This window comes from Protomyctophum parallelum, assembly GCF_964188405.1.
Source record: "Protomyctophum parallelum genome assembly, chromosome: 2".
NCBI lineage: Eukaryota > Metazoa > Chordata > Actinopteri > Myctophiformes > Myctophidae > Protomyctophum > Protomyctophum parallelum.
This window is the reverse complement of record NC_139699.1, coordinates 39,075,651-39,102,315: the sequence shown is the minus strand read 5'-3', so window position 1 is coordinate 39,102,315 and position 26,665 is coordinate 39,075,651. Positions and strand designations below refer to the sequence as shown.

Genomic DNA, 26,665 nt, shown 5'->3' with positions numbered 1-26,665 from the left:
CGCGTCTATCATGCGCTGTATATTGACTGGCTATTTGATTGCAAACTGTTTTGTGGTGTGCGCCCGCACTCTTCACAGTGCGCTAATGCCCTGCGTTGAGTGCGTTCTACAATTAGCCTACGCGCGACATGCCTGCCTACCAGACATACAAAACACCTGCCTTGTTTCCTCAGTGTTTCTCTTCTTAGTTCAACAGTCAGTTCAGTACAGTTCTTGGATTTGTGATTACCATTACAGAATATGCATTTTGAATCATCTCTGAAACTCGCAGCATATAATGCAGCTGTCGAGGCAGCGACGCCGCTGTATAGGTTTTCCTTTTTTCCGTTATTTTCTCCCAGTTGCTCTCTGAGCGCTCTCTTGATTCTCTCTCTGGGGGGTCATGCGTTCCTTGCGTAAGATTGGCCGTTCTCTCACGGCTCTCCACTTCTTTTTGTATAGGTGCCTATTAGATGGGGGTAGCACCCGCAGTTTCATTAAAGAGGATATTTCCAGATATTACCGTGCATATCCACGGATTTCCCAAGCCGTGCATATCCACGGCTTCTAGGCTGTGCCTAGGCTATTCCCACTATAGGCTGAGGAAGAAATGCCACTTGACAGTTTTCAAATCAGCCTCATGGTGGCGCTACAACAGGCCAAGTTGCGTCTCTCACACACACACACACACACACACACACACACACACATACACACACACACACACATAAATGTCATAGCACAATTTTGCAGATATAATAAGGCAGCTGCCAATTAATTGATCAATTAGTTCATCAATTCTTGTTTTACATTGTTTATTGAAATTCAGTATGTCAACTTAGGATGGGGGCTGGGTTGGTTTGTGGAATGGAAGGAGTTAGATCATCTCTTCAGTTAAGTCTTGGTTGATCTCTTTTCAGTTGGCAGCAATGACCTGGTCCACCCAGCTGCTGAACTGGGCGACGCGGGAATAGACGCCGGGCACAGAGGTGGAGCAGCGGCTGCTGCCCCAGGACACGATGCCGACCAGCGTCCACATGTTGTCCTTCTCACACACCAGGGGACCACCGGAGTCACCCTGAGACAAGTCACAGCAAGGACAGGGGCACGATTTACACAACCTTTAAGATGACTACGGGCCCTGGATACAAACTCACCATTACACCCCCACCACACACACACAGAAACACACACACACGGTCACGTGTGTGTGTGCACAGGGCACAGGGCACAGGGCAACCCACAATCTGCTCCTGTTATAAATCCAATGTACAGCCTAAATTGAGTATAGACTAAACATAAGTTTTATGAACAATTTAGTACAAGTGAGAAGAACAAAACAAGGGCACCCGTTTTTCCGGCACGGGAGGCTGTGGTCGGGGAGGGGCCCGTTCCGTTTAAGCCAATGGAGAAAAAATGCCTTAATTTTCGGGCCTGTTTGTCGAGACCATAAAAAATGTATGACATCAGGGATCTCCATATATCGGCTTAATTGCAACAGCAGGTCACATATACTATGACATTAGGGATCTTCATCACTGATGATGTCACATGATGTCACAAGATCCTGTGGGCACCATGGGCTTTCCCATCATGTATGGGGACTTTGAGTGACACACTGACGGACAGGAAGGAGAAATGCACCATTCCATAGTTAACGGCGACCTTCGGTCTCAATTATGGCGATCAGCAAAATGATCTCACCATGCAGGAGGTAGCACCGTCCGCTCCAGCACAGATCATGACGTCAGAGATGTTGTCTCCCCAGAACTTCTCACACTGGATGTTGGACAGCAGGGGCAAGGAGGCCTGCTGCAGCTTGTTGGGGGTGTCGGGTTCTGCATGGGGACAGTGGTGGAAGATGTTTTACTTAACCCTGCAGGCCCCAGCGATGCTTTTGGGCAACATTTAATATTTAATATTTTATATATATTTTTCTGTTCTTCTTTCACTTAAACATCATCATTGATGTAAAGTAAGTAAAATGCATTAGAACATGTTTTATTTATTATGGTGAAAGATATCTCCCAAATGGGAATTATTAATTTATTATTTTAATCATTATTATAAATGTGCATGAAATTATCCATAAATTAGATGGAGTAGGCTACAATACAGCATCGCAATCATTTTAACGACAATTGACTATTGCCCCCCCCCCAGCTCTGTTAGGAGGGCCTGAGGACAGACAGTGACATTACAGGGAACAGAGAGAGGGTCTTACCATCGTAGCTGGTCTGACCCCAGCCAGAGGTCACACAGGTCATGCCAGGGGCGAAGGTATTGTGTAACTCGTCAGATAACGTAGGCAGGCAGACGGGGGACACGTTGGGGCCCAAGCGAGCGGGGGTGACCAGTCTGATCAGAGTGATGTCATAGTTGGTGGTGCGAGGGTTCCAGAAGGGGTGGGTGAACACCTGGGGTGGAGGAGGAGGGAGAAGGACAGGGAGTCATGTGAAGGAGTGAAGGGGTGGAGGAGGAGGGAGAAGGACAAGGAGTCATGTGAAGGAGTGAAGGGGTGGAGGAGGAGGGAGAAGGACAAGGAGTCATGTGAAGGAGTGAAGGGGTGGAGGAGGAGGGAGAAGGACAGGGAGTCATGTGAAGGAGTGAAGGGGTGGAGGAGGAGGGAGAAGGACAAGGAGTCATGTGAAGGAGTGAAGAGCAAAAATAGAGATTAATCTTGTGCAATGACAATATTAATATCGTTGCCGTCGGGCAGAAACCTCCATATTATTATTGTTTTTACTTGCGCAAGCAGAGCGCGCAAGTAATGTTTTCGCCCGGTCTCTTCCGCCGTGACAGCTGTCCCGCCATTCGATGTTTATGCAGAAAAACATCAAATCTGTGCCTGTTTCCTGGGACCAAACGACCACAAATGACCATATCTCTTACGTCATCATTTAGAGCTAGTCATACGTATACTATATACATAATCAGTAAAAAAAAAATAGCAAGTTGTGCCTGATCTGCTGGGACCAGAGTACGTGGTGTGTATATGTATGACTAGCTCTTCACCCAAACTTATATAGATAGAAACTTGAATCATACTTAATAATACTATAGGGCCCAGATTTTGAAGATCCGTTTTACAATGGGGTAATACATAAATTGCCCTCGCTCTGCGCACAATGGTATTATGAAAGGCATATCGGCCCGTGTTACGTTCCTGAATATTTTAGCATTGTGGGAGTGTCCATATGTTAATTATTTTCGCTTTGCGCAATTTGCTATTAAGCCCCTTGACCTAAAGACACTCAGCGCATAACGATTAGACGTGGGTCTGACCACCTCATAAACGCAACAAGCACTGTTTGATTTTACACTTGAGCGGCTCTGGGAGGCTGCTAGAGTGTTGCCATGTCTGTTTATTATAAGCGGCTTCTTTTTCTGTAAAGTTGCTTGTAAATATTGGTAGTTGTACTATTTTGTGGTTGCTTTTCTTGTTTCTAAAGTGGTTATTTGGGCTTTTCTCCTAATGTTGTTTAAACCAGTGATCCTCACACAGCACATTCCCATGTCAAGGATCCCCAGATGAATGCATTTTGCCCAACTAAGGACGGCTAATCCAAAAATTAAAAAAAGAAATCCAAGATTACTTTTGAAAATAGCAGATCTATACCAGCTCACAATGCATCACATTCATTCATTAAAACTATGAACTCTGACTGCAGGGGGATATATATATAATGATCATTATAACAATGTGCAAGAACATATTTAAAAATAAGGAAGAACTTTATATTTGTGGACAATCAAAATATGTTTTTTTATTTTAATGTGGTGTCATTCAAATTAATCTGGATATGGCAGACTCACTATCTAGAAAATAAAAACATGGCACTTCATTTATAATTGGTTGCAGACACCTGTTATATGCGCTTATTTTTATAGACCTATTTACTTGTTTCTATGAGACATGGCAACAGCCTTTTTTTGCTCTTTTTTTTGTAAAATGTTGAGATTAGAAACGGCCATAATTCTTTCATTTCTCAACCTTAAAAATGAATAAAAACATCTCCATAATCCTTGGGAAGTTTGCTTTCATATGCTGTATCACACCCGATTCAAGTCTTCTTCAATAAAATGCTACGAGCGAAGACCTATACCATCGGGGCCACAGGCACAGCATTAAGCAGCAACATTCAACTCATTCCTTCATCATGACTTGAATGAAATAAAATATAATAAACGTTATTTTACTGGTGTTTTTCAATAGAAACAAATTATTTTGAGGCATAAAGGTGACAGCATGCAGTGCAATAGGAATAATTAACCCAAATGTGACAAAGTCATGTCATGTCTTCTATGGTGCCAGCCTGAAGAAATGTAATACCACGATCCCCAAAGTGCGCATTCCGTATGTGACATCAGCTGACTGGTAAAGAGAATAGTACGGACATGTTGATTGGGTACGTCTCAAACACGCCTTAAACACACCCATGACTAATTCAAGGCCGTTTTGCGCACTCCACGGGGTGTCAAAAGCGCTTCTTAACATGCCCAAAATTGCAATATGACATACCACACGCCCCCAGCTCATAAAACTGTAATATTATTAGTAATATTATTTGAAGTCCTTAATGGCACCCTAGGTGTTTATATGCATAAAGTAGGTAGGTAGCAAATAGTTACATCTAAAAATTATACATTTCAAACGTTCCTTCACAGAGATACTGAGATTTGACAGTTTACAGCGGTCGAAAGGACTTGCGCGCTCTGCTTGCGCACTAGTTGGCCATTTATGGCCTACTAGTGTGCAACAAGCAAGTATGCACTCGACAGAGTGCAGTTCTAGTTTAAACTGTGTTTATTGTTTTTTACAGAAGCATTGATATCAGGAGTCGGATTAATGACAATACTACATAGCTCCATATTCTAACTTTTTGTGTAAATTAAAGCTTGAAATGTGTCACGAAGTGACACGTTTTGAATGTATGCATTTTCAATTTTTAATCCTGAAAAGTAACAGTTTTGGACATATGTGGTTTTCATCCACACGACAGAGATGATATAGGATTCACTTGAAATACTGTACTGTACATAGGTTTTCATCTGTGCTATTTTTTATGACAACCACGGTGAGCAGCCTCTTCACAGCTTAACATTATTTAACATGGGTTGAATTGCATGTGGTTGTGAGTTGTGTCAGTATATGCAATACTGATTAATCAAGCAACTTAAAAACTGTCCGTGGTGCTCACAAAAGCCTGAAAGTGAAATATATGTTACTTTAGTAAAGTTTATCTATTTGGCACCTTGGCAGGCTTCAGGATCTGGATATCCTCGGACTTGGAGTGGTGGTCGTGCTCTCCGACAATCACGTGGTGGTAGGCCCTGAAATGAAACAGACAATTTATTTCTGTGCGTTATACGTCTTACCTTTTTACGATCCATGGTCTTACCAGATGTAATCGATTATTTATGCACTGTACTTTAGTGTAGATACAACGTGTCATTGATTATAATATGCAGAAATACCGGTAGATCCAGATGCAGGATATTTGACCACACAATATTTAAAAGATTCTACTATTTTAAGGTTTTACAATATTTATCTGTGGAACACAGTCAAACTAAATGTATTGCCTCAACTCCTACAATTCCAAATTCTTGTCAGGGTGGGGGCAAGGTCCCCAGTTCATATATGATGATTAGGCTACAGCCTGAAAAGTGTGATAACCACAGAGTATTGCTGTGAAGGAGAAATGCATGATGAAGAAGGACTCAGATACTGACTGGACACTGCAGTGGGCAGCGGTGACAACCCAGTTCTCATTGACCAGGGAACCTCCGCAGAAGTGGAATCCGCTGGAATGCTGAGGTGTAACATGGATGACATTATAACATTATATACTGTACGTTAAGCTTAAACATACTGAATGAATAATTGAACTGCATGGCATTGAACATAGGAACATTAAGAATAACAATTTAATTTTTAACATTTAGGGTTCGTAATATAGCAGGTCATATCTGACAAAAAACTTCACTGACATATTTTATACACTACAGTATATATATATATATATATATATATATATATATATATATATATATATATATATATATATATATATATATGTGTGTGTGTGTGTGTGTGTGTGTGTGTTAATTTCAAAACACTTTGCTAGTTTGGGATGGCTCAGGGTAGAAGACGGGTTAAGCAAATATAAGTGGGATTGCATGGTATTTATAAGAGACCTGTAGAGTCTACTACAGTATACCCTCATACATGTCAAACTACTTATTCTGCAAAGTGAGTGACACAGCCACAATACTAGAGGGATCAACAACGATCTGGTACCACCCAAATTTAGAACAAAAATTAAAAAGTTTCTTTCAACATTGGCCTGAAAACACAACAGGAGAACATAGAGGGGGGTTAATGTAAATTCCCATAGAAAGGAGGTGTCTCTCTTCTCCTTTGTACTATACGTATAGTCTTTGTATTTGTTGACAAATATTGTGTACATTTTGTATGCTATGTTGATTATTGAGACTACATAGGACCACAATGGAAACAAGCCCCAGGATTTTTTTTTATCCCTTATATACTGTAATATATACTTAAACAGCATGTGTAGTAGGCCTAAGATATATATATATATATATATCTTACTACACATGCTGTTTAAGTTTCTGACTAATAAAGTATTCAATCAACCAAAAGACTGCCACTCACCTGCAGGGACACCTGCCAGGGCCAGGAGTGTGGCACAGCCTCCTCACCGTTGACGATGCGGGCATAGCCAGTCACCTCGGGGGGGATGGCGGGGTTACCGCAGCCTGGCAACGACTGCGAGGTGTTAACCACTATCACACTCCTAACTATCAAATATCGTAGCTGTCGGGTAGAAACCTCTTATGTGCATATTTTAACTTTTTCATAAATTAACACCCTGCTTAGCCATAGAGCATCAAAAGCAGATCTGCAAGCATGTTGAGGCTTGTAGATCTGTTACTTTTATGCTTTTTAATTTTAATCTAGAAACGTTTGGGAATATGAGGCTTCTAAACAACAGAGACGATAATGTAATGATTTGAACACGTCCCTCACTGTTTATGACCATGACACAATAGAACACTGAACTAGAGCCATACTGTATAGTGTATAGCCTATACAGTAAGTATAGGCCTACAGTAATTAATTCTGGATGTTTGCAAAAACATTTAGTTTTACTATGAGGTGAAATACAAATCAAATACGTTCAATTTATTTTAACATTTAGAATTATTTCACATCATAAGAGAAATCATTCCTCCTCTCCCCTTTTTAAAATCTTGAGCTGTTCTTTCAGCCAAATCATCCTAATTAATCCAGTGTATTTTCTAGGAACAAGTGCATCAAATCTGCAATCAGAAGGGTTTTTAACAAGTTCTGTATGTAGGTAAGACACTACGATTTGATGATTTCTTAATTGTAACAAAACCCATATTTGAAATGGCTGAATGAGGGACTGGGCTTCCATTACCGTAAACTGCGCTGACAAAAGCAAGGCAGGAGATGATCCAGAGGAAAGCCATCGTAACAATGTGAAACTGAACTCTGATCTCCGGAGGGGAGGGTGGTCCATATGTATCACCCAACCGCTCTATGTACACCAATCAGAGCCCAGGATTGGTCCATATCAGCTGAATGTTGAGGTTGGCTGATGCAGTCATTTCCATCTGCCTGCAGGTGTTTATCAGGCTAAAGCAATCTGCCAGTTCTCAGGCCTGATCGGCTTGGATACAGATAGCACACACTGGCCTTGACAAGTTCATGTTCCCCCTGTTTTATTTTTAAACATTCTGTATGAGTAGAGAAAAAAAAAAAAAACATTACTTGTGGCATATTGTTCAGTATAGTATATTTTGATGCCAATACTCTTGTACACACACACACACAACTCCATAACCCCCACCTCCGTCCCATACCTCCCTCTCACCGCCCCCTTTCTCTCATTTCAGTTTTATGAATTTTCCCTACAACAAATATATTGTTGCTAACCTGCTGTCGGGCACAAACTCCTCCTATCTATATTAGTCAAACCTTTTTCCGTAAATGAATGGCATTACTAGTGTCACACAAAAAGCAGCAGATCCACAAGCTCGCGTTTTGAGCTTGACGATCTGCTACTTTTTTTTTTTATCCTGAAAAGTAACAGTTTCTAGACATGTGATAGTAATCATTGTGTAGTACAACTGTAGTTCATTATCAGGAGTCTCCTCTAGCCTGGCATGGCCATCACTGCGTAGATTTTCTTTTTTAGGGATTTATTTTCCTGTGGCAGATGCGTTTTGTATCCAGGCTAGGTCTCCTCGACCTCGTCTCTCCATCTCGTTAGTAAACAGAAAATGTTCAGGTACCAATTTTATCCAATCAGAAGTTTACTGTGACTCAGGAACAGTTAAAATATCCCTCTGACATTTCATTCTTATAGTTACAGGTGTTAAATAAGGTTCTGTAATACTTCATATATAGTATAGATATTTAACTACAGTAGATGTATAATTAGCCCTGGAACATGACTGCCATGATAATTATCATGACAGTCATGCAGTAACTTTGCCCTGTTTTTTGCAGTCGCTGCATTTACAAGATTTCCGTATATATAAACATTCAGATTCCAAATATAAAGTACTCACAAAGTGTCCCACGGGTGTTAGTTAGTAGCAGCGCGAGCGATTAGACTTGCTGCGTCCCGCGTTCTTTAATAAAATGCATTTTTGTCCGAGCTCTCCGGCTACTTTTTTCAAACGGGGTTCGTTTGGGAAATCCACAGTTGCACACCGGGAGCGCACTCGCCTATTAGTCTGTATTGGCAGGGCGGTCAGCGTACCTATATCGAACACACCGAGTGCCACCCTCCTCCCGACCGATAGGGGCGCGTAGTTGAAAGCCAATGGCAAAATAACACCTCGGATAAAAATGCTTTTTATTAAACAACGCGGGATGCAGAAATTCTAATCGCTGGCGCTGCTACTAACTAACACCCGTGGGACACTTTGTGAGTACTTTATATTTGAAATGCGAATGTTTATATATTTTAATTATTTGTAAATGTAGCGTCTGCAAAAACCAGGGTGAAGTTGAGTCATGACTCTCGTATGAATACGAGAGTCATGTTTACAGGGCTAATGTATAATTAGCAGGTCACATGAAGCTGCATGCAATTTGTCCTGCCTACTTTTCACTGGCAGATCCGGTGAAAAGCAACGATCTGATTGGCTGACATAGAGAGCAGGTAGCCTACTCTGAACCTAATATATTGCAATGTTTGAGACCAATGTTTTGTGTTCACACCGTGTTGTAATTTGATTCGAAAGGGCTTTCAACTGTGTGACTCCATTTTCTCGTGGGCCGTTGTTCCTACGTGGCCTTGTAAGCTGAGTGTGTCTGTATCAATAAACTACGATACAAACATTAAGACTGAAAGGAAACTTCTCTGCCTGATCCATTGAGGGGGTCGCCTCACCGTTAGGCCTACACAGAGCGCCGTGATCCAGATACATCACCTCACTTCACACAAGTGTGTTTTTTTTTAAGCTTGACAATTTTTGGAAACTTATTAGTATATTTTGATGCCAATACTCTTGTACACACACACACACACAACTCCATAACCCCCACCTCCGTCCCATACCTCCCTCTCACCGCCCCCTTTCTCTCATTTCAGTTTTATGAATTTTCCCTACAACAAATATATTGTTGCTAACCTGCTGTCGGGCACAAACTCCTCCTATCTATATTAGTCAAACCTTTTTCCGTAAATGAATGGCATTACTAGTGTCACAAAAAAAGCAGCAGATACACAAGCTCGCGTTTTGAGCTTGACGATCTGCTACTTTTTTTATTTATCCTGAAAAGTAACAGTTTCTAGACATGTGATAGTAATCATTGTGTAGTACAACTGTAGTTCATTATCAGGAGTCTCCTCTAGCCTGGCATGGCCATCACTGCGTAGATTTTCTTTTTTAGGGATTTATTTTCCTGTGGCAGATGTGTTTTGTAGGGTCCAGGCTAGGTCTCCTCGACCTCGTCTCTCCATCTCGTTAGTAAACAGAAAATGTTCAGGTACCAATTTTATCCAATCAGAAGACTCCACAAAGATAATTTTCCACCCAACATCCAATCCAGTGGTTCTTAAACTTTAACATTTCAAGGAGCCCACTTAACTCTGACAAGTATACAAATGGAACCAAATGGACCCATTTGTATACTGTCAGAGTTACAGACCAATTAAGATCATTTGGAGGACCCCACTTTGAAAGTAGCAAATCTACATCCTCACACATACTAATTTTACTCAAGTACATTTTGAATTGTGGACTTTTACTCAACGGAGTAGTTTTACATTGCAGTGTTGATACTTTTACTTAAGTAAAACATTTGAGTACTTTTTCCACAACTGCGTCTACCTCCTGGTGATTAGACAGGAAGTAACTTTGGCACGTTGTGCTAGACATGTAAACATTTTATCATCCAAATTAAAACAGAATGCATCTTTAATTGTCAACATTTTCTCTCCTGAATTCATATAAAATATAAAATAAAAACAGCAAACATTTCATCCTCACATAGGTAAGACTTAATTTAAAAAGAAAAAGGCTTCCAAACAATGTATTTGAACCATTGATGCAGACTGCAATAATGCTATGATTAATACATTATGTTCTAGGTACTGCCTTTCCTCTTATTCAGTGGTGTTAAACACACCATCCTCCACAGGGGGGGCGATAACTACACCAGGACAAATTCATAAATGTATAAATAGCACATGATTCTTGTGCTATAAGAACTGGCATACAGTATGTCAAACTATGACCCTGTTGGCAAAAACAACATTGATTGCAGCATAATGAAACAGAAAGATGCTGTTTTGGTTGATGTTAATGTGTTTTGTCTGACCAATGTGGCCGTTTGGTCCTGTAGTGGAAAAAAAACGAACTCATGGCGTCTTAATTTGAGGCTTTCAGGCTGAAGCAAAATCCCATTTGTTTCTCCAATCTGATCTTTAGGACTGACTGTCCACACTGTTACAAAGTGATCAGACTGGATTAGTGTATTCAGTTGCTGTTGGTGACATTTAACGACATGAGCGTGGCTATCCGATAGATATCGTACAGCGGTTTTGGTTTATCGTTCCCCAGGTCAGCAAGTTACACCGCCATATGATGAAGTATAAACCAGGCTTCAGTGTCAGTGTCCAGAGTCCAGACTGAGACAGAGCTTTAGAAATCAGATTGGAATAAAAATTTAAACCACATAGGAATGTGGTTCACAAATAAGCAAACAAACAAAAACACAACAATACATAACAAAAAAATCCATGTGGTCTTCTGCTGTTCAGACTCGTTAAAACCAATGTGATTCCAATCGGGATATTAGGCATGTGAACAGCCTTAAAGGGAATATTTCACTTTCAAACATGTTTGAGGTAATGTTTTACGTCTACTCAGGCTTTTGTGCGAGCACCACAGAGTTTTTAAATTGCTTGATTCAGTATTTAGATGTTTGATATTCATTTTATCATACTCCCCTTCATAGCCTACTCATAGCCATCCCTGCATCCCGGGACTCATTACATTGAAATTTTATTTACATCACTGTGTCCGTGTATACGGACATGTTGGTGACCCCTGCTCATAACATTCTTGGTTTGACCCTTCTCTAACCCCCGCCACCACCTCCCGCAGTGAGGAGCGCATGACGGCTGCGCGGGTCAGGAAGTGCGTGAAATGCGCCAAGGAGCTGGTCAAGTCCATAGAGTATTAAAAGGATAGAGACTGAACTGGCGCGAAGCTCCACATTTTGGAGGTCAAATGCGGAAGTGCAACCGAGCGCCCAATGTTAAAGCCCAGCTGCACAGGGTTTCCTTGTCATGAATCCACGGGTCTGCCTGCAATCCTTCCTCTTACCACTAGGGCCCAGCGCTTCAACATTGGAGTGCCTAGCTGGCCCCTTGGTCAAGTCGGACGGCAGAAACGGCATGTCGTGGCCCTGCCGCAGCTTAATGTGCTACCTGTGCCGGAAGCCCATCAATGGCTACAACCACTTCTGCCATTATGAGAGCTCGGTGAGCTCATGCCCCAACTATGGCAAGTGTTCACGCTGGTCCGACCCCACGGTGCGCACACACACACACACACACACACACACAATACTTTATGTCACATTGACACATTCAGTAGATCCCGTGTTTTTTTGTGGCCAGATGTAATTTCTTGGGGTCTAGTAGGACTATAGTAAATAATAAAAAAGGAATAGCTATAACATTTTGTAAAGAAATACATATTTAGCCCCATGCTCGAATGCCCCCGCCCCCCTGTTTAAAATCCCTAAAACGAAAGAAAGTACAGTAGGCCCTACTGTATACAAACCCATTGTAACTGCAAACTGCATTTGAACCATGTTAGCTAAATTGAAAACAACGTCCTTGGTTCTGGTGACTGATATTGGCTTTATAATACGTGAGGTGCCGCACTGTTTTTCCAAATGAAAAGGGAAAAAAATGAAAAATGAAAAAAGTAATTGAATGTATTAGGACTATATCAGTTACCAGAACCAATAACAGGTGTCTTCAATGAATCCATTATGGTTCAAATAGTTTGAAGTTGCAATAGGTGTGTCTGAGAACATTAATATAAAATATATACTGAATCACAAAAGCCAGAGTAGACATTAAAATGACCAAAACCTGTTTGAAAGTGAAATATCCCTTTAAAGTGTCCTGCTGCATTCAAACTGTGTCCATCGCTTCCCTTAACATCTGTCTATCAAAAGCCAGTAAGGACATTCAAGGAAAAGGCAGCCGTAAAGTGAAAAGGACAAGTCAAAACACTCGGTAGTTCATGAAACTAAATATTTAACCACTTGAACCCTAGTGATATAGGGTTGAAGTGGTTAAAAAGCACCAACACTGTTCAAAGGAATGTGCATTCTTTGTATGATTGCTGATTTAAAAAAAAAGATGTCAGATAAAGAGATGCCAGTACTGCCATGGTCTCCGTGTACAACACAACATACGGTACATTACACACAAACCAATGGAAATCACAAAGACACAAATGTGCTGCCGTCTACATCACAATAAATCTATGGAACAATTTTCATGTATTGTACTTGGCCATGTGTATATGTGCATGTACTATATTATGTAAAGTATGTATGCATGCATGAATGTGCATGACAATACAGTACATGCCAAGGTTATTAGTTACATCAAATTAAATATAAATCAAGGTTGTTCCAAAAACCAAACAATAGCGAACAGCATTGCATATCAGAATAGAAGTTTGTGTGAAATCTGTCTTCCTTGGGCTGTGCCAGTTTTTACAGAAATTTATTTTAGTTTTGTTTTAAAATAACAATACTGTATTACCGTTTTGGATCTTGACTCTGACAAATACCCCATTTAACAACAAATTAAACTAATAACTAAACACATCTTTTTGAAATAATAATCTAAATCAGCAAACGCACATTATAAACATATATAAAACTTAAATAAAAAAAATATGATTTTTTAAAAACATAATAACCTTGGTATGTGCATGTGTATGAGTGCAAAGCTAAATTAACGCTTGCATTTACACTCAAGACCTTACTGGGAGTTAATCAATGAGAATAACTGCTATAAAGAAATAAACCAGTAATACCAATAGAACCAAGATGATAGTCAGTACATAAATGAATACCAGATATTAGTCTAAAACAGTGGTTCTCAAACCTTTTTTGACTTTAAGGGCACCTTAAATCTGAGTTACGGACCTGCAAGGCAACACCAAATAGTATACTTACAGGTCTGTTTAAGGTCGGTCCATTTAAGAGTCCCTTCAAGGTACGCGGAGGGTCCCTGGACCACACTTTGAAAACCGCTGTTCTAAAACGAGGATGAAGAACTTCCAGTCAAGACAACATACCAATAACTGGCACAATACTATTTGAGGATACTTCTACTGTATATATTATATTAATATATTTTAATCAAAACACTTTTGAGATTTGGGCATTTCACAGCATTGTTCAACCTTCTGAACAGGCTGATCTGTTAAACAAACGATAAGACTCTAGATCACTGGTTCTCAATGCAGAGTCTGGGGGACCCTCATGTGTTCTTGTGGGGGTCCCCAGCTAAATGCAGTTCTGCATTCTGAACACTTAAGCACCATTTTATTTTTCAGATCTATATTTTAGTTTTTACAAAACTCTTATGGAGTACAATGACCAACCAAGCTCCCTGGGAACTTTGTGTTAACCAACTGTACGGTTAACAAATTGTTAAAGTATTCAAATCAATCAATGGGGGTCTGCTGCCAAATACATATCAATTTGGGGGCCCTAGACATGAAAATGTTTGAGAACTACTGATCTAGACCTTCAACTGGACAGTGTTTTATAAGGTTTCATTTACGGGGCGGCGGCGGTGGCTCAGGGGTAGAGTGCCTGGATGGTAACCGTAAGGTTGCCAGTTCGAACCCGGGCTCCCCCAGAGTTACTGTCGAAGTGTCCTTGAGCAAGACACTGAACCCCTAATTGCTCCCGATGTGCTAGTTGGTGCCTTGCATGGTTTCCGCTGCCATCGGTGTATGAATGTGTGTGTGAATGGGTGAATGTAATGCACAATCTCGGTAAAGCGCCTTGGATAAAGTCGCTATATAAATGCACCATTTACCATTTACCATTTTACAAAGGGAAGCTTTGGTCTTTTGAAACAGTTCACTCTTCCCTTCTGGGTAAAAAATAAACAATGTTTTACCATTTCAGTTCACGTTCTCAAAGGTCAGAGGACTTAACATTATTCATTCGTTCATTATTATATTTCTATATATCATTATTCCCGGAGCATTTTGGAGCGATATGATCCAAAACACATGAACCCTATAGTGTCCCTAATGTGGGAGCGAACATTTGTGGGGAAAGATATTCAGCAAATATATTTTTCGTTAAAATACATTTAGCGTATAGCGAAAACAGGAGGGGTTCTAGTGTGGACCCCTGGGGTACTCCGGTTAATACTCTTTCTCAGACCATTTTTCAGGCCCAAGTTCTGTGTAAAAACATTGATTGGCACAGGCGCAGCCATAAGTTAAATGACATTTAATTAATCATAGAATGGAATCCCTGGTACATCTTGGGACCATAGTAGGATTGGAACTTTTCCCTGGTGAGGCCTCTGCAATTGTCCCTCACGAGTCACCAAATATTTAACTACGGTGACGGCAACAACAGTTACTAATCACCTGGCCAATGATGGCTGGGCGTGTGTGCAGCTATTAAGGGCTTTTCACACGGGATGCGTCTGTAATTCCTTCGAATTTTTCCATTACATTTTTTGAGCAATGCGACAGCAAAACTGTCGAGTTTGTGCTCATCTTGTCCACCTGTGTCGTGCGTTTTAATCCAGTACTTCTCAAACTGTGAGTCAGGACCTGATGATTTATTTTTGGGGGGGGTATTTTTAATACCTCTAAAAATAATAAGACTATTACTGCATCAAAAGTAATCAACAAACTAACTATAAGAAATGGTCAAACATTGGCCAAATTGTCAAATTTTACCTAAGACAGAGGCAAACATTTTAGAAAATAGCTTATCTACAAGCATATTTTCACAATATTTATATGTGGAACTGAATGTAATGCTTCAACTGCTACAATTCCAAGTGCTTGTAAGGGTAGCGGGTCCCCAGTTCAAATATGATTTTTTGGGGGGTCGTGGCATGAAAATGTGGAGAACCTCTGGTTTAAAGGCATCTATTGCACCGGGGAGCACAATGGGCCTTGTCTCCGCGGATCAATGGCACAACACAGCCACCATGTGAAAAGCCCTGAACAATCGAACCGCAACACAGCACATCCTGCCAGAAACAACCAAAAAACAAACAAATAAAAACATCTCGGGTTTGCTTCAATTGAAACTTGAATTAAAATAAACAGAAAAGACATGATTGATAACAAATGGGTGGAGAAAGATGTAGCATCCAGTGCTACAACAATGTCACACGATAAGACAGCTTTAAAGACACTTCTAGTTTCTGGAAGTTGAGAGACCCCCCCACCCCCCTCACCCACCCAGAGACGCGTAGCAAACAAACACAAAATTACAATTGTGTTTTGTGCCGTCGTTCTTGAGTTTTCTTGTCGGTGGCGGAGGGGTCACGTTGTAGAACCGACGAGAGGAAGAGCTCTGCGTGGTTGAGTCTTTTCTCCGCTCTCTGCGAAACCGACCGAACGAATGAACAAACGACCGCCGTTGTCGGTACCCCCCCCCCCCCCCCCACCAGCTCGTCTGTTTTTATACATTCCGAACAATGACTACATGACTAATGCTGTGAACATCCACAAAGAATCGAGAGGGAGATGGGTGGGGGGGAGGGGGAGAGGGGGAGAGAGAGGTAAGAACCGGAAAATTTAAAAATTAATAAAAAAGAAAAACAGTTCCATTTCACCAGCGAGACAAACACTGAGGTATGTGGGTTGGATGGAACGTCATCTTCAGCAATGTTCACCATCATCATCATCGTCATGAGCACCCTCCCCTCCCCTCCTCCCCCCCCCCACCAAAATATGGTCACATTTCCGCTTTCCTCCGATAATGTTTGCAAACATCAACCCCGCCCCCCGGGAGGGAGGGAAGTGGAGCTCATAGGGGAAATTCTGGACAATGATTGGCTACAACTCAGCATGTCTGAGTCCAATGCCCCCCCCCCCCCCCCCCCCCCCCCCGGGTAAAGAAAGAGGAGTTCTTTATCCGTTCGTCCACAAGTCAGTCTTTCTCCAAGTGTCGCTCGTTTGCTCTGTGTTTGTGTGTATGTGTGGGTGTTTGTGTGTATGTGTGTGGTTCACTAGCGCCCCCTATTGCTGTAGGTTGAGGGTGAACTTCCACTGCTGGTTGAGGTTGGCGGCGCAGACCTCCACCGTCAGACCACCCATCCTGGCACTACGACTGTCCAGGCACAGGTTGCTGCCCACGTGGCGGAGTTTAGTGTTGGACTCTATCTGCTCCCATTTCTACAGGACACACACACACACACACACACACACAGAGAGAGAGAGAGAAAACAGAGAAAATACAGGAATTAAAGTCATACAACGTAATATTCTTTTGATCTTTCCTAATAAAGTAGATTATCTTGTTGTTTTCTCCTCCCCCCGTGTAAAGCGCCTTTGGGTACGTAGAAAAGCAGTATATAGATTTTTGAAATAAATTAAATTATTATTTTTGATGACACCTAAAAAGGTAGCTCAGGTGACTTGAGGCATAATAACAAAATGCCTGTGTTCCATTTCTATATACACTTCAAATTTGGTGTGTGTATATATGGGAAACAGGCTGAAAGATGTATCAAAAGAATACACACGGTCGGCAGAAACCTCTATCTCCATTTTTTTTCTTTTTTGTAAATGAATGCCCTACTACTTGATCATACTAACTAGAACAACACACTAAAGCACCAAAAGTAACAGATCTACAAGCTTGTGTACTGAAACTGTGTTTCGACCATAAAATATGAGGTTTCCACCCAACAGAACATATCTAGCCTTTCGGTCCAGACACCAATGACTGGGGCCAATGACTTTGCTAACGTATCATTACTAAATTCACCGATCGCTGTGTGTGTCTGTCCTATTCCGGGTCACCACCAGTGAAATGCATGTTGGGACGGCTCACGGCTTCCGGGTCACACGGACACAGATTCATACTGGGACATACTTTTCCGCGCAACAGACCCACACGGGGAAATTCCGCGTAACACACCCACACGGGGAAAACAACTCGGACGGGGCATGTTAACGTGAACACACGCGCTGTTTCGACACCACACTGAACATCATTTGCTGTTCATATATTCAGAACGGGTAAGGACTAGTACTGTATAATGGAGAGTTCACTACCTTATGTGTCATTTCTCTAGAGGATCTGTTTTGAACTGACTAAAGTGGGTCGTGGTGTGAGCCTTCCCTTTTCAAAATGTACTAAGGTTTGCAGTTTGACTCAATGTAGAGGGATGTTTGTAGAAATTAAATCACTAATTTAATTCTACGTTGACACTCTTGTGTGAATACATAGGACCACAATGGACATTTTTGCCTTAAAGCTGCTATAAGCAATATTATGTCAAAATGTTAATGACCTTTTATTTTTGGTATTCAGACAGCCAGCAATGGGTAAAACTCTCCCAATAAACATTTAGTCTCTGACACATCTAGGGGCCACAATCTGCATTCAAAGATTTTCCTAGAAGCTTTGCCATTGGTAGATTTGCTTGTCTACTTCCTGATTGTGGCCCCTAGATGTGTCACAGAGACTATTTTACTGTCTAAATTTAAAAAAAGAAATCACACCCATGTGAAGTGAGGGGCGCTCTTATCATCGTACATCATCATGCATCATCTCATACCTGTTGCCACAAAGTTTCACCTAATTTCTCCTTTCATTGTCAATGGCAAATATTGAGATGTGTTGTATATAGCGCCCCTCAAAAAAAAGGTAATTCAAATGTTGACATATTTTTGCTTATAGCAGCTTTAATGTTTGACTGTACCATGTGCTGTACATTTCTAACTAATAAAGTATTTAATCAATCAACCAATCTATCAATCTTACCTGTCTGCTGTCGTTCTCTCTACATCCCTGTAGTTTGATGAGCGATCCGGCTGTTCTGTCCACCACGGTCAGACAAAGATCCATGTGCTTGACCGACTTGTCTTTAGTCAACGCCCACTCCTGCAACAAACACACTCATGTTACACTAAAGCCACAGCATGTTTCATCCAAATCATCAACATACACACACCCCCGAATGAAGCTGAAACCTGTCACCTTGTGAGCCATTCTGCACCGCCACCCATGTGACTTTTAGCAGCCATTTGACTGGCTGTGCTGTGTGTGTGTGTGTGTACCTGGTTTCCTCCAGCGTTGTGGCACTCATAAACGCCCACCACTCCATCTGCAAAATGACCCAGAGTGTCCAGACAGTTCCCTCCCTGCTGGAGGGCTCCGAATGCAATGTCCTGGTGGTCCGGAACTCTACACACACACACACACACACACACACACACACACACACACACACACACACACACACACACACACACACACACACACACACACACACACACACACACACACACACACACACACACACACACACACACACACACACACACACACACACACACACACACACACACACACACACACAAGGTTGAATGTCCAAAACTGTTAAAGGATTCAAATAAAAAAATAGACAAAGTTGCAGATCTACACGTTTCTAGCTTGTAGATCTGTTACTTTTGACACTTGTGTGAAGTTGTAGTATGAACCCCTAATTGCTCCTGATGTGTTGGTTGGTTCCTTGCATGGTTTCCGCTGCCATCGGTGAGTGAATGTAATGCACAATCTATGTAAAACGCCTTAGATAAAGGCGCTATATAATTGCACATTTTTTTTTCTTTTTTTTTTAGGTTTCCAAAGGCAGATTGAACGTGAACAAAGCTTCTGAACCATTCTTTATTATTATTACTATTTTGTGTACTTGTCAGCAAACAATGTGGTCATGCAACATATAAATTAGGCAAACAATGTTGTCATGCAACATTAGGCATGATTAGAACATAAGAAGTGACATAATTTCCAGTGTTAATTTTAAGTGTTCTTACCGTAGCTCAGGATAAACATTCTCCAGGTACCATTTAAACGGCTTACATCCCAACCTCTTCTTCATCTCAAGACGACTCTGGATACTAGAGAGAAAAACACACGAGACCAGATAAGATCAGATTTGACGCTTTCAGGTAGGAATGACTAGTGACTACTAGTAATTACTAGGTCTCATGATAACTAATGGTTCTTACTTTCCGTAGGGGACATTTCTAGCTGAAGGTACAGCAGCATAGTAGAAGTTCTTAAACTCATCCATCCATACTTCTGCTGCCCTCCGTGTGTTCCTGAGACAAGGAGAGAGGGAGGGAGCAATATCAGACACAGATAAAACACGTTAAGTGGTACTGAATTTGCAGCTCAACAAAAGCCAATTCATCCTAGTGTATGACGGAGGACAATTTCACGATCAATTTAAATCTCCACGATACAATTATTTAAAGTGTTTTGTTTTATCACGATAAACGATTACCATCCCATCCCCTATGTCTGTGTGTGTGTGTGTGTGTGTGTGTGTGTGTGTGTGTGTGTGTTTGTGTGTGTGTGTGTGTGTGTGTGCGTGTGTATGGGGTACCTAGCGAAGACTGTTCCACTGCCTCCAGGGAAGGTGTATGGATGTTGTTTTCTGAACACGTGTCCCACTCGACTGCATGGGATGATCTCTAGACTTCCTCCACACTGCCACACACGGAACGAGATCTCTGGAACACACAAACACACAATCAGAACGATCATACAAACAGTTATTTGTCATCGTACAATCTGCCGTTTGAATCAGCAGTGCTCTACTGCACTACTCACCCAAGTTCTCTCCTCCCCAAACATCCATCATCATGTCGTACTTTCCCAGCCGTTCAAAGTATTCCTTATCCATGACAAACAGCCCTCCTGCTATCATAGGCGTCCTCCACAGAAGCACACAGAGAGACAATCAGTCAATCAATCATACTTTGCAAGGGCCATTTTGTTCATTCAGCCCACAGATTTCTGAAGATATTAATTAATTAATCTGCATGTCCCCGGGACGGCCCAGGGCTCGTACTGTAGTGTACCCTATGCCACTTTACTCTATGCTGTACTGTACTGGCCACTTTAGGCGTTGCAGCTGTCCGTGCTCGGACATACAGACACAGAGACATACATATGGACATACGGATGGACGGACATAGCTCCGTAATGGAGCGGACGCACCGCTCAAAAAGATTAATTTCTGATACCGTTTGTAATGTTTACTTACTTGATTGGAGCGGTGGGGTTGCCTTGTCTGATTCTCCTCTGATCCAGTGTCATGTAGTCCCATTTAAACACCAGGTTCCAGTCAAAACCTAAGACATATTGCAATACTTGTTGAGGTCATCAACATTTTAGGATTGGATTAGGAGTTTATAAAATGCCACTTTGGACTTTTTTTGTGTGCCCTAGGGGCTAATGCCAAAGGCAGGTACAGTAAATGTTAAAGGTAAATGGATGTGTGTATACGTATGTACATTTGTATGCCAGTGTATGTTTGTGTATACTCATTTGCGTATAATCCGTGTATATATAAAAGTATGTGTATAATAATAAGGGATAAGCCAGGCAAACAGTTCTTGTGTGTGTGTGTGTGTGTGTGCACATACCTCCTTTTAGATCAGCAGAGGCTCCGACATACTGAAAGTTGTCCATGTTGATAACGTCAATAATGGGAGATACAACCCTGCTCTTATCCTTAGAGGATGATAGATGGATGGACAGAGGGGTGGGGGGGGGGTTAATTTAGTCCAAAACTGTTACTTTTCAGGATTCAAATTTAAAAGCATCAAAAGTGGCAGATTTGTAGCACTTTTGTGTAACACTGTAGTATGACCAAGTAGGCCTAAAACTAAAAGGCTTCAAATATGGAGATAAGAGTATTGCTAGCCAGGCTGAAACCTTGTATGTGCAAACATGGAAACCAGCGTTCCAATGCAGTTATTATTTAGTCACAAAGCTCTTGTTAATACCTGAATGTTATATTGGTTCAATATTTATAAAAAATTCACAGACACACTTAACTACTTTCTTTCTAAATGGAAAAAGCTCACAACACATTGTGATCTTGTACATTCTCTATTAACTTTGCACGACAGCGATATACAACGAATATGGAGATATAGGGCTGTATTTTGCGTGTCTTAAGTACCAGGTCTTATTACTTAACTTAAGACCTGGAGGCGTGGTCAATGCTCTTTGGCCACTCAGAATAGTCAAATGGCATTGATCACGCCTCCAGGTCTTAAGTTAAGTAATAAACCTGGTACTTAAGACACGCAAAATACAGCCCGTTATGTTCGTTCCTGGGACCCATCCGACTGACCACCTAGAACAGTGGTTCCCAAACATTTTAGCTTGAGAAGTTTGATGTCTCCTCGGGACCCAAACTAGTGAAAATAGTAGATCTACAAGATTTTTCAATTAATGAAAAATTACTGGTCACATGATTATCGAAATAATAAGTACTGGCAAGCATGTGACTTGAAAATGTCATGCCCTACACACTCGATAATTATCTGTTAAGACCAAATTACTCCATTCAATCGTTATTGCAATTTTGCAATCGTTGCAATTTTGTGTGTGTGTCTGTGTGCGTGCGTGTACCTCTGCGACTCTCTCCAGTAGAGGTTCAAGCCAATGTTCATTACATTCACAGTGGGAGTCCAGGAAGGTGAGCACCGATGCTGTTGCAGCATCCGCCCCTCGTACCCGAGACCGCATCAGACCTGAACACATCGAAACATTTTAAACACACACTCAAGATATTCCACACTAAATTCACAAGTCCATTAGGGTCCGGTCCCTCATTTTTGACCTGTGACTTCTTTAAATGTTTTCTTATGCATACGGACAGCAGTTGTACAGGTAATGCAGGTAATCTCGCAGGGATGAGAAAAGAAGGAAAAGAAAAAAAAGGAGGTACAAAAGGGAACCCCTTTTGGTATTTTAAGCATTACGTTATAATTTAGCTATTGAAAAATAGCAGATCTACAAGCTCATAGCACGGCACCGAGTGCCGCGATACGAGCTTGTAGGTCTGCTATTTATTTTTTTTATCGTGAAAATATGGCACAAATCTTTTAATATATATTCTTTCAGAGCCAACGTTTTCAACTCAAATCTTTGCTTCTGAGAGGTTCCTGGAATGACATATTTTCAGATGGGGGTCGGTGGCCAATTACATATAATTGTTGGGGACCTTGACATGAAATATTGAGCACCACCTGGCACTGATATAGAAATATAGGTATTTCAGTAAACTGTCAGGATTTAGAAGATTTTTTTTTAATTTCGACGTCAGGCCTAAAGGGGTTAACCAAATTCAGCAAGATCAAGCTCATGCATAATTCATAGGATATGGAATACAGTAAACTGGGTCAAAGATTGAGCAATGTAAAAGGATACTGTAAACGCCAATAGTGCTTTTTTGGGGCTAATAGTGCTTTTTTGGGGGGGGGAGAAACATAGTTGGACCATCGGACTTGTGGACAGGGTCTTGACTTTATAACAACATTATAATAATAATTATTATTATTATTATTATCTGTGTGTATCTGTAAACAAAAACACAAAAAAATAAAATAAAAAGAAGCCAAAGGCAGAGTATTTGTTATAACTTATTTTATTTGTATTATTTCCACCAGTGTCTCATTAAATCAATGGGGCTTTCTGAACACAAGAGGGCGACATTAGACAAATATATGTAATGATATCCACATGGTGGATACTGAAAGAATTTGCCCAGACCTGACTAATAGATCTAATGAGCCTGGAGTCCATCTGTTTGCCGTGGTAACAGATGGTCTAAGGCAGTAGTTCCTAATAAACTTTGACCCTATGTACCTGCTTGCAGCGCGGCACAAAGTGACACACTGTGAGCTTGCGGATCTGCTATTTTTGATTAGCCAACATATAAATGTTAAAATGATTGTGATGCTATATATTAACACATTTTACTGGGGGAGGGGGGCAATAGTACTGCTAGTTTTAGGAGGTAAACTAGCAGGATTAGGAGATAAAACTAGCTGTAGTATTAGAGGATAGAAAACCAGCAGGTTTCCAGGATTCTTCTTACCTTCTCTACGATCATTTCTCAGCACTCGAACCTTCTCCATCTTCCCCAACAACGCCCCGTCCTCCGCTACAACACACAAGACATTTATACAATGATCACACACCGTCCTCATCTACAACACACACATTTATACAATGATCACCCTGTCCTCTGCTACAACACAACATATTTATACAATGATCACACCCCGTCCTCTGCTACAACACAACACATTTATACAATGATCACCCCGTCCTCATCTACAACACAACACATTTATACAATGATCACCCCGTCCTCATCTACAACACAACACATTTATACAATGATCACCCCGTCCTCTGCTACAACACAACACATTTATACAATGATCACCCCGTCCTCTGCTACAACACAACACATTTATACAATGATCACCCCGTCCTCCGCTACAACACAACACATTTATACAATGATCACCCCGTCCTCTGCTACAACACAACACATTTATACAATGATCACCCCGTCCTCATCTACAACACAACACATTTATACAATGATCACCCCGTCCTCTGCTACAACACAACATATTTATACAATGATCACCCCGTCCTCTGCTACAACACAACACATTTATACAATGATCACCCCGTCCTCTGCTACAACACAACACATTTATACAATGATCACCCCGTCCTCCGCTACAACACAACATATTTATACAATGATCACCCCGTCCTCATCTACAACACAACACATTTATACAATGATCACCCCGTCCTCTGCTACAACACAACACATTTATACAATGATCACCCCGTCCTCATCTACAACACAACACATTTATACAATGATCACCCCGTCCTCTGCTACAACACAACACATTTATACAATGATCACCCCGTCCTCTGCTACAACACAACATATTTATACAATGATCACCCCGTCCTCTGCTACAACACAACACATTTATACAATGATCACCCCGTCCTCTGCTACAACACAACACATTTATACAATGATCACCCCGTCCTCTGCTACAACACAACATATTTATACAATGATCACACCCCGTCCTCTGCTACAACACAACACATTTATACAATGATCACCCCGTCCTCATCTACAACACAACACATTTATACAATGATCACCCCGTCCTCTGCTACAACACAACACATTTATACAATGATCACCCCGTCCTCCGCTACAACACAACACATTTATACAATGATCACCCCGTCCTCTGCTACAACACAACACATTTATACAATGATCACCCCGTCCTCATCTACAACACACACATTTATACAATGATCACCCCGTCCTCATCTACAACACAACACATTTATACAATGATCACCCCGTCCTCTGCTACAACACAACACATTTATACAATGATCACCCCGTCCTCTGCTACAACACAACACATTTATACAATGATCACCCCGTCCTCTGCTACAACACAACACATTTATACAATGATCACCCCGTCCTCCGCTACAACACAACACATTTATACAATGATCACCCCGTCCTCATCTACAACACAACACATTTATACAATGATCACCCCGTCCTCTGCTACAACACACACATTTATACAATGATCACCCCGTCCTCATCTACAACACAACACATTTATACAATGATCACCCCGTCCTCATCTACAACACAACACATTTATACAATGATCACCCCGTCCTCTGCTACAACACACACATTTATACAATGATCACCCCGTCCTCATCTACAACACAACACATTTATACAATGATCACCCCGTCCTCTGCTACAACACACACATTTATACAATGATCACCCCGTCCTCATCTACAACACAACACATTTATACAATGATCACCCCGTCCTCTGCTACAACACAACACATTTATACAATGATCACCTCGTCCTCTGCTACAACACAACACATTTATACAATGATCACCCCGTCCTCTGCTACAACACAACACATTTATACAATGATCACCTCGTCCTCTGCTACAACACAACACATTTATACAATGATCACCTCGTCCTCTGCTACAACACAACACATTTATACAATGATCACCCCGTCCTCATCTACAACACAACACATTTATACAATGATCACACCCCGTCCTCTGCTACAACACAACACATTTATACAATGATCACCCCGTCCTCTGCTACAACACAACACATTTATACAATGATCACCCCGTCCTCCGCTACAACACAACATATTTATACAATGATCACCCCGTCCTCATCTACAACACAACACATTTATACAATGATCACCCCGTCCTCTGCTACAACACACACATTTATACAATGATCACCCCGTCCTCATCTACAACACAACACATTTATACAATGATCACCCCGTCCTCCGCTACAACACAACACATTTATACAATGATCACCTCGTCCTCATCTACAACACAACACATTTATACAATGATCACCCCGTCCTCTGCTACAACACAACACATTTATACAATGATCACCCCGTCCTCTGCTACAACACAACACATTTATACAATGATCACCCCGTCCTCTGCTACAACACAACACATTTATACAATGATCACCCCGTCCTCTGCTACAACACAACACATTTATACAATGATCACCCCGTCCTCATCTACAACACAACACATTTATACAATGATCACCCCGTCCTCTGCTACAACACAACACATTTATACAATGATCACCCCGTCCTCCGCTACAACACAACACATTTATACAATGATCACCCCGTCCTCATCTACAACACAACACATTTATACAATGATCACCCCGTCCTCTGCTACAACACAACACATTTATACAATGATCACCCCGTCCTCATCTACAACACAACACATTTATACAATGATCACCCCGTCCTCATCTACAACACAACACATTTATACAATGATCACCCCGTCCTCTGCTACAACACAACACATTTATACAATGATCACCCCGTCCTCTGCTACAACACAACACATTTATACAAT

At 41.3% G+C, this 26,665-nt stretch overlaps 2 protein-coding genes across 2 annotated transcripts in view; both read right to left on the bottom strand.

Moving 5' to 3' along the window:
• Positions 1–895: 895 nt before the first annotated feature.
• On the bottom strand, positions 896–7,503 carry LOC310878053 (chymotrypsin B-like; the record flags this gene model as incomplete). The annotated part of the gene is made up of 7 exons (XM_083792134.1): positions 896–1,057; positions 1,684–1,817; positions 2,204–2,396; positions 5,235–5,313; positions 5,716–5,795; positions 6,662–6,765; positions 7,452–7,503. 7 exons carry the CDS (start codon positions 7,501–7,503, stop codon positions 896–898), a joined length of 804 nt encoding a protein of 267 aa, XP_083648260.1.
• Positions 7,504–14,652: 7,149 nt separating this feature from the next.
• galnt2 (UDP-N-acetyl-alpha-D-galactosamine:polypeptide N-acetylgalactosaminyltransferase 2) overlaps positions 14,653–26,665 on the bottom strand; it is a 66,330-nt gene continuing 54,317 nt past the window's right edge. Inside the window, exons 6-16 of the mRNA XM_083760054.1 lie at positions 23,715–23,780; positions 22,244–22,365; positions 21,247–21,334; positions 20,865–20,952; positions 20,429–20,532; positions 20,202–20,328; positions 19,822–19,914; positions 19,627–19,710; positions 18,868–18,994; positions 18,572–18,691; positions 14,653–16,974 (exon numbers count right to left, since the gene is read on the bottom strand). Coding sequence (XP_083616180.1) covers positions 16,819–16,974; positions 18,572–18,691; positions 18,868–18,994; positions 19,627–19,710; positions 19,822–19,914; positions 20,202–20,328; positions 20,429–20,532; positions 20,865–20,952; positions 21,247–21,334; positions 22,244–22,365; positions 23,715–23,780 — 1,175 coding nt within the window. The 3' untranslated portion in view covers positions 14,653–16,818. The remainder of the gene's footprint in view (positions 16,975–18,571; positions 18,692–18,867; positions 18,995–19,626; positions 19,711–19,821; positions 19,915–20,201; positions 20,329–20,428; positions 20,533–20,864; positions 20,953–21,246; positions 21,335–22,243; positions 22,366–23,714; positions 23,781–26,665) is intronic.